This window comes from Lipophrys pholis (genome assembly GCF_963383615.2).
Source record: "Lipophrys pholis genome assembly, chromosome: 2".
NCBI classification, from domain to species: domain Eukaryota; kingdom Metazoa; phylum Chordata; class Actinopteri; order Blenniiformes; family Blenniidae; genus Lipophrys; species Lipophrys pholis.
In genome coordinates, this window is record NC_137636.1 from 10,128,589 (window position 1) to 10,137,956 (window position 9,368).

The window sequence follows — 9,368 nt, forward strand, 5'->3', positions numbered from 1 at the left end:
GTTACATGCATGACCACAAACAGAAGTCCAAGTTATATTTTTCACGCAACATAACACACGGACACATTTATTCTGACTTTGTAAGGAAATGTTAGCCGCTGTTCAAAGTTAAACACGTTATTTAAATACCACTGTAAAGCTGTGTGATTCAGTTCAACTGTTGCTACTGAAGTGTTGACCTTCTCCAGAATCAAACAGAATCATGGTCCTGTCAACAATTCGTAAAAGAAAAAAAATCTAATTCTTACTTAAATTTCTGAGCTGTGCATTCCTTTATGGTTTGTGTTGAGCACTTTGTGTGATCTTGTTAAAATGTGTTAATTGAATTTAGTCGACAGAATTAGGTTTTTTACCAGTTTAGTAAAAAGTTGGTGTTCAGATTTTAAATTTTTTGAGGAAATAAGTCAGCTGAAGTTGTCGTCGTTTATAGAAAAAAAACATAAACGTGAATATCTGTTGAAAAGTAAAGATGAGTTTCAATGACTGCTATACAGCACTTATATGCTAAACTGAATTTTTGATTTTTTGAATTTTAGTTTTTGCTGCAAAGTGTAACCTGATGAATGAAGATTTAGTGTGATATGCTTCATATTTCAGAGTTTTATTTAATGTTGCACAGAGTGCCGGTGATGAAGTTATTTCATTGGCAACGCATTTCTCCGATGTTCTCCTCATAAATGTCCCATTGTCAGAGTTTCAGACAAAACGGCCAAAGTCTTCACGACGCTGCCCACAAGTCCTCTTCCCCTCCAGGGTGGCCATGATAGAGTCTCACAGTAGATCTTTGTGTTTTCTTCACTGCACTTTCAACAGTGACTTTTTTTTTCTTTCTTCCTCCTCTCCCTCACTGGAGATTTTAAGGCCTTTCCAGTTTTATCGTTTAACATTTCGCATCAAGTCTGCAGGGTTGAAACTGGCTCGATGAAGTGTTATCGCTCGTCACTGTTTATTGAGCCAAGATAAAATGGGCCAGTTGGGAAGGTGGTCCCACCTAATAGCTGGTGAATTTTCTTTTTTTGGCTACATTATCTTTGGATCAATTCTCAGGATCACCTTGAAGAGGTGGTGATTGGTTTCTGATCACAATTGACAAAATTGACTGGAAAATGAGGAAAAAAATGTTTTTAATAATGACATAGATGTTATTATGACAGTGACTTGACAGAAACTATGTCCTCAACAAACCACAGAATTTACCAACAAATTAGGGACTTTAGGACAGAGCATGTTGAGAATATGAAATAAATTGGAATAACTCAGTGAGCAAAGGAAAAAAAAAGAAAATGAAGGAAAACTTCTGATACATGATTGATTGGATTGCAGCTCTTCATCAATTCAGAGTAAAACTGAATCATATCAACAGTCTGCTTGAGAGTTTTGGTAGGAATGGCGTGACGCTTTCTTTTTGACTAAAATACAGAATTCAAACTAGAAAAGAATGAGCACCACTTGTTTTGGTCTCTCTCTCTCTCTCTCTCTCTCTCTCTCTCTCTCTCTCTCTCTCTCTCTCTCTCTCTCTCTCTCTCTCTCCCTCTCTCTCTCAGCATTCCTGTCATTACCAGCCCACTACACGTGTGCCATATTTATCCCCCCTCGCTCTCTCCTTGTCCCTTTCTCTTTCTGCCTCCCCATCATGTTCCCAGAGTCTTCGTCACCCGACGTCTTCTCCGGCGTGCACATTGGTCCGCACGGGATAAGGCATTACCGGGTGGATAAACCCCTCTGTGGAAAGGTGATGAGTCAGGCCGATCTGCATGTGCGTCTGCATGTGTGCAGTAGTGAGAGCCTCGCCGAGGCAGGTCACTGAGCTCCCAGCGGCTGCCTGCAGTGAGCAGACGCTCCGACGAACCGCACAACCTGCTCTGGACCTCCGGAAGACGAGCGAATCCACAGCAAACTTACTGACGTATTGAGTTCCTACACGGTCTCACGCTTGCAAGTATTCGCCTTAACTCGTGCTTCTCTGTGACGCCTTCTCTCTTTTATTGCGTCTCATTGCTATCTCCCATATCATGGATATTGGCGGTCTGACAACTGTCGTGGCCAATTCTGCTTACATCTCAGCTCGAGGAAGCTTCGATGGCACCGCCAACCCGGCATCCAATCGCGACAAGAAGTACCACTCCCGCCTGAAGCTGCCTCACATTACAGTGTGCGAGGGTCTGAGGGAGACTTTAGACCTGGGCTTCCAGACGGTGTGCGTGGACCAGCCCATCGGCAAACGTCTTTTCCAAGAGTTCCTAGACACCGTCAATGAGTATAAAGGTCCTTGTCGCCTCTGGAAGGACATTGAGGAGTATAACATGGCTGAGGACCAAGACAGAGTCAAAAAAGCAAACAAGATCTTGTCCAGGTACTTGGAGCCTGACGCCAAGTACTACTGTCCATTTCTGCCGGAAAACGGCATCACGAAGGTCAAAGAGAAACACCAAGAAGCTGGAGATGAGCTCTTCAGTGAGACCATGGGAAACGTGATGGACTTTCTTAAGGAAGTACCCTACATTTTCTTCTTGGAAAGCATGTATCTGAAGAGGTTCCTGCAGTGGAAATGGCTGGAGATGCAGCCCATGGGAGAGGATTGGTTCCTGGACTTCCGTGTTTTGGGTAAAGGTGGTTTTGGGGAAGTGTCCGCCTGCCAGACGAAGGCCACCGGTAAACTCTACGCCTGCAAAAAGCTCAACAAGAAGAGACTGAAGAAGAGAAAAGGCAATGAGGTACAGAGTCGGACTACATCTACTGTCTCAGGGGATAATTCACGAGTTTGTGTTGTGTGATGGAGTCAGCTTCCTGTTTTACAAACACTGTCTGGATACTCTCCACTCTCAGCAGTTACTATATGAACCCTGAGAGACAATATTAGGCACCTTTGGCTTATATGATTAGCCCCCTCAGCATTAGGACATTCTGATCTCCTTATAAGGTGCCGTCTTAGACCCTCCAAGAGTTGCAAAAAATAATCCTAGTTTTATTTGTTAATATGCTTCAACAGAAGTGTTTTCAACTGCACTCGCTGAGATTTTTTTGTTCCATTGATAAAACAGAACGAAACGTGTAAATTAGTATTATAGGTTCCCTGTCCACTTAGTATGAGCTAAGTGCAGTCAGATTCAATCATATGTTCTGTGTGTGTGCGTGTGTGTGTGTGTGCAGGGCGCGATGGTGGAGAAAAGGATTCTGGCTCGAGTCCACAGCAGGTTCATTGTGTCTCTGGCCTACGCCTTCCAGTCGAAGACAGAGCTGTGTCTGGTCATGACCATCATGAATGGAGGAGACCTGAGGTTAGATCCATTTTTACAAAAGATCCTGTAAGAATGATTTGACCTCCATTTTTAATGTCTGATTAATCATGAACAGATTGTTTGAATTCACATTTCACATAAAAACGTCTTGAATGTCATTTGGATCTCTATGGATATGCGCTCTGTCTTTTTATTGGATTGACATCGCTACTGTCCACAGGTACCACATCTATAACGTGGACGAGAACAACCCAGGTTTTGACGAGCCGCGGGCCTGCTACTATGCCGCTCAGATCATCCAGGGCCTGGAGCACCTGCATCAGAAGAGGATCATCTACAGGGACCTCAAACCAGAGAACGTGCTGCTGGATAATCAGGGTCAGACTCAATAAAAAAGCATAAGTAAACATATATTCTTCAGTGTTTGCTCCTGGATGGCTGAGGAGAGTATTATAGTCTTGTGAAATCCAAACAGACACACTGGTGTGTATAAGCAGAGTAAATGTCTCAAGTACTTCACACTCAAGTACTCATTAAGACGAGCGCGGCGTTGAGCTGTCACCGTGGCTGAGAGAGGACATCTGTGCAGGTCAGCTTTCATACCTGAGACGTGTCCAGCTCTTCACATCGCCTCTGCTCTTCGTTCTGACAGGAAACGTCCGCATCTCTGACCTTGGCCTGGCGGTGGAGCTGGCCGATGATCAATCCAAGATTAAAGGCTACGCAGGGACTCCAGGTATAGAAAAAACAAAAAACACAAAGCAACAGTTATATTGGTATTTACCTTATAACTGTTGATATTACAACAAGATCTGTGAGAACAAATCCACCACCGCTTCCGTGTGTGATGCCGCAGTGTGTTTACTTTGCATATAACTCAGAACCAGTGAATTACAAATATCAATAACTTCTCAAGATAAACGTTTATTTCATCACCATTAAACAGCAATGATACTGTTGTTGTTTTTAAAATGGATAACTAGAATGATATATACTTATATAACTTTTATTTAATGTTGATTTACATTTTGAACATCCAAAAACTTGCACAAAAGGAAACAAACCAAAATCAGAACTGCGCCTAAATGATGTTTAAATGTGACCTGTATTAATATGAAACATCTAATTAAAGAATATCATGTGCAGTTTAAAAGTATGTGCCCAGAGATCCTCTTTTTATCTTGATTGTTGAGTATCCTGACGACATGCTGCACTTGCAAATATCATTTCTTTTGGTTTTCTGGCATCAGAAAACTGTATCCCAGTAGATGTTGACCGCAAGAATGGAGTTTGAGATAAGTCACCAACCTCAGTGGAAATCCTTTTAGTTCAGGAGTTGTTACAAACACAAAATATCAAAAGGCTGAAGTGTTTGCAGATTTTGGCGGCCATGGCCAGTCAAATGAATGAACTGTCCTCAGGTTGTGTTACAAAAGTAACGGCCGTAGTGATTCGTGCATTTCTCGGTTATTTGATTAAAAAGAGTCATATATTGCATGTATGTACAAACTCATACATTTTGGTCTCATTTCTTTTTGCTACCAAACCTGCTAAATAAAAAAGCTTAAAAAAAAAAGATAATAAAAAGATCTTTCAAGTTAGCTTTTGGCTCATGACCCTGAAATGTGGATGAAAGTGTTTCAGGTTTGAAATGTTTCAAATGTATCAAACAAGCAGCAAATGATTAATCACCTTCTCTGTTACCTGCAGGTTGAAACTTCAAAATAAAATACAAAATAAATGTAACAATGTCGCATCTAGATAGCAGAAACAACAAAAACCAAGTGGCCCACATGGGTCCACTGGAAATCCAACACACTGACTTCATGTCTTCTTCTCCTCAAAATAGCTTAGAAATATATTTGGATTAAGAAGTAAATGTTTAATTTCATGATGACAATATTTGATTTTTTTTTTTTTTTTTACTCAAGCCCCCTCATTGTTACATCCCGAAAAATTACACTTCAGTGCGTGAAGCGATCAGCAATGGTGTTTTTAGTTAAGATGACTAAACCGTGTGAAATTTCAACAGTTGCACTTATTTCCTTGAGGGCACGCGACACAACAAGAAAGGAATGAAGAACAAACCGTGCAGCCAACATAACGCTGACGCCATGGAGCTGAATATCAAGCTTTTCTTAGTTCTCACGTTACAATGTACTACTACTTAGGTAATACTACTGACATAAAACGATTAGGGAAGTGTATTAGATAAAGGTGACCTAAAGCTTGTATACTTGTAGAAATGTACGCATCAAAAGGTTGAAAAGAAAAATCTTAGTAAATACAACAACATTAAAGAAAAAAAACAAACAACAACATAGATATTTGACACGTTTAAGGAGTTGCTGCTGTAACCCTAACCCAGCATCGGGAATAAATCTACAGAAACCAGCTCAGAAATGACCTCAAGTCTGAACTCTGTAAGCACAGCAACAGATTGCAAGAGACCCGTTTTGTTGCGATGAAGAGGCGCTTAATTTAGATTCTGGTTTAAAGTGGTCCCTTACATCTGCTCTTTAACTGAAGGGTCGCCTCCTCTTTTCTGTCACTTGCAGGCTTCATGGCTCCGGAGCTCCTGAAAGGAGAGGAGTACGACTACTCTGTAGATTATTTCACTCTGGGCGTCACTCTGTACGAGTTCATAGCTGCCAGGGGGCCTTTCAGGACCCGGGGAGAGAAGGTAAATAAACACACATATATATATATATATATATATATATATATATATATATATATATATATGTAGGAGTTTCTGAAAGGACCATCCAGGCTCAGAGCCGGGGGCCACATGGTGCCACGGACCTCAGTGATGAAAAAGAACCACAAAGAAACACAAAATAAATACACAAATGATAAAGGGACATGTTGTATCTTGTGAGGAGAGTTTAAAAATAATAAAATAAGGTTGAGTCATTGTCCACTGCTCTCTTGCTGTTCGCCTTCAGTTTATAAACTCAGTATCGCCATCTGGTGGCCAAATGTTGTATAAAGCCCTCACTTACCTGTTGGATTCTTTTCCATATTGATAACCCAAAATAGATATTATTTTGTTCAGAAATCACTATTTTGTGTCCAAAATGAGCCTGATTTAACTTGATTTCACTGAATATTCCTGCAGATTCACAATCAAACGAAGCCGTACAGGAAAGATACTTGTGCAGGAGGATTTTTCAGGCCCACATTCCAGAGACCTTATTTGTGTGTTCAAGGTGGAGAACAAGGTGGTGAAGAAGCGGATTTTGAATGATCCCGTCACTTATCCCGAGAAGTTCAGCGAGAACGCTCGCTCCATCTGCGTGGCTCTGCTGTGCAGGGAGGTCGACCAGAGGCTCGGCTTCAAGGACGGCTCGTGTGACGAGATGCGGGCGCATCCTTTCTTCAGCGAGATCAACTGGAGGAAGCTGAACGCAGGTCGGTTCCTCACGGCAGGCCGGTTCCTCACGGCAGGCCGGTTCCTCACGGCAGGCCGGTTCCTCACGGCAGGCCGGTTCCTCACGGCAGGCCGTCGTCCCTGTTTTGCTTTATACTGTTTGTTCTCTTCTCAGTCAGCATGTTAGTGTTTTCCTCGGCGGTTCCCCTTGATTTGATATTTCAGGGGGTTTTTGTGCTTTTTTTTTTTTGTTTGTTTTGTTTGTTTTTAATTCTAAAAAAAATGTGATGGAAATCTGTAAAGCAGCAAGCCATAAACATGAATAACAGACATAAAACACATTCATATACAGACGTATTTACTTATTATGCAGACAGTGGGCAGTGGGAACAGAAGAATTCCTTATTTCTGTTGGAAATGCTGTTTTTAATACATATTTCTATTACACATTAAAACAATCCGAAGTTATTATATGCGAACAAATTCAATAAACCAAATTAAAAAGAATTTCATAAAAGTTGAAATTGCGCCAAAAGGATGGTTTATTGTTAGTGAGCGAGCCAAGGTAAAGTCACTTTTACCTTTGACCTTCTATAACCGGAGAAACAAGCCAAAGGTTTCTTCTTGAACTCAATTTGCTTTCTCATCATTTGATAAACAAGAATAAGAAGGCGATATGAGAAAGGTCACCGTCCTGTGGTTTGGTCCCCTGCAGGGATCCTGACGCCCCCCTTCGTCCCCGACTCCAAGACGGTTTATGCCAAGGATCTGGACAACGTGGGGGCTTTTTCCACCATCAAAGGGGTGCAGCTGGAGGACAAGGACGAGGATTTCTTCAGCGAGTTCGCCTCGGGGAACATCTCCATTCCCTGGCAGGAGGAGATGATTGAGACCGGTATCTACGGGGAGCTGACGGTGTGGGGCCCCGCCGGCGCTCTGCCCAACGACCTGCGGCGTGAATCCATCCTGGAGCAGCCGCCCAAGTCCTCCACCTGCACCGTGTCCTAGGAGCTGCTGGATCATTTTACATGAACTCTGGTTTCTGAAGCACTTTTTCCCCGTGAAACATCGTCCCAGTTTAGTGAATGCGGTGTTTTGTTTTGTTTGTTTTTCATTTCTAACTATCAGTGAATCTTTAAAAGATATTAACATATTCACAGAATCATCACACTTTTTTGTCTGTCGGTTTCGTTGCTTTTGAAACCAAAGCTTAACATTACTTACATCTATCTAATGCATTTAAAAACCTGTTATCTGTAAATTCCCTTCACTTGTACTTTTCTGCAGGGTATTCCTCTATCTTGACTGTATTTCTAAGATTCTTTTAGACTTTTTTTTTCCATGAATAGATGAGTCAGTGTGAGTGAACTGCAAGTAAAAGATTATCATCATTAATAACCACGTTTTACTTCCCATTGCCCAAGGTTTTATTAGTTTCACACATTCACAAGCGTATCAGAGCATTTTCGAAAAGGTGCTGTAAAGACGTTTATCTATTTAAATAAATATCTTTTGCATATAATATCAGAGTTTTGTGTTTTATTTACAACTCAGTTTAGTTTAGGGGCAGTAACATATTTTAATTATACTAATAATCGGACAAGCCGAGGTTAAATAATCACTTATGTAGTTGTGACACTACAAACATGGGTTTTGCTTTAACAGATTCAGTTTGTTGGCGTATGTAATGAAGAGTTCTGGTGAAGTCACTCCTCCGCACAAATGTGCAAAAATGTGTCTCTCAAAGAAATGATGAATGATAAACGACTGCCTCCCACTGCCAGGATCACCCTGCTTAATGATGCCGTAAATATCTCAGATAACACCAAGAAAAAAATATGAATTCAACCGTATTTCACTTTGCTTTATTGCCATTGTTTTTACTTTAACGTTCCACAATTTGAACACTGACATTCCGTAGAATAGCGATGAATTCATTCTGAAGTCCAGAGTTCTCATGCTTTATGCAACCCGAACTCAGAAATCTCAAAAATATTTGGCTTGTAGTTATAGAACAATAATGAAGAAAAGAATAATAAATCAAGATACTTCCTATTATAAGCAATTATGTTGCTGGTGAACAATATATCAGGGCTTTATTTCTATTTTTGTGCACGACTTTAAGGTTACATGAAGCTTTCGTCTGCTACCGAACAAAAAATAAATAGTGATACACAAACACAAGATGGATAAATATAAGTTTTATTTACTATACTGTCTTAACAACCTCTGCAACAAATACTCACACTGCTGCTGGCAGGAGATAAATAATCTATACATAATTTGTATGTAATCTAATTTCTTACTCTTTTTAATTTGAAATTTTTTCGGGGATAAACAGTTATTTTTTCAGATTTTAAGATGTTCCTGAAGTGGTTTAATATTTAAATATTTTAACCGGTAGAGGGCGCACTTCTCTCACATTCACATTAATTGACACTGCATCGTCATAACCTGGTCTGGATTCACCAAAGCTCAATAAAAAAAACGTAACAATCTTAATATGATTACAATATTTTGTAATTATGGTCATATGTTAGATTTTCATCAAACAATAATGAAAATAATTAGGTAAGTTTAATGATTTCGTAACAGAAGATACTGATTGGTCTCTCTCTCTCTCTCTCTCTCTCTCTCTCTCTCTCTCTCTCTCTCTCTCTCTCTCTCTCTCTCTCTCTCTCTCTCTCTCTCTCTCTCTCTCTCTCTCTCTCTCTCTCTCTCAGGTTTAAAGTTAAGTTGGACCCTCCTGGTCCCTC

The 9,368-nt window shown here is 40.6% G+C and overlaps 1 protein-coding gene across 1 annotated transcript; it reads left to right on the top strand.

Annotated features, from left to right (window-relative positions):
- The first annotated feature begins 1,764 nt into the window (after window positions 1-1,764).
- Window positions 1,765-8,132, top strand: grk1a (G protein-coupled receptor kinase 1 a). The gene is made up of 7 exons (XM_080489440.1): window positions 1,765-2,714; window positions 3,151-3,278; window positions 3,460-3,617; window positions 3,892-3,975; window positions 5,798-5,922; window positions 6,452-6,653; window positions 7,328-8,132. The coding sequence occupies exons 1-7, from the start codon at window positions 2,013-2,015 to the stop codon at window positions 7,618-7,620; spliced, it is 1,692 nt and encodes a 563-aa protein (XP_080345566.1). The 5' UTR covers window positions 1,765-2,012; the 3' UTR covers window positions 7,621-8,132.
- The last annotated feature ends 1,236 nt before the right edge of the window (window positions 8,133-9,368 follow it).

Excerpts from the sequence above, each read along its gene's own strand:
- grk1a (XM_080489440.1), top strand. The coding sequence starts at position 2,013 with ATGGATATTGGCGGTCTGACAACTGTCGTGGCCAATTCTGCTTACATC. Across the intron at positions 2,715-3,150 it reads AGAAGAGAAAAGGCAATGAG|GGCGCGATGGTGGAGAAAAG; the intron begins GTACAGAGTCGG and ends GTGTGTGTGCAG. Across the intron at positions 3,279-3,459 it reads ATGAATGGAGGAGACCTGAG|GTACCACATCTATAACGTGG; the intron begins GTTAGATCCATT and ends TACTGTCCACAG.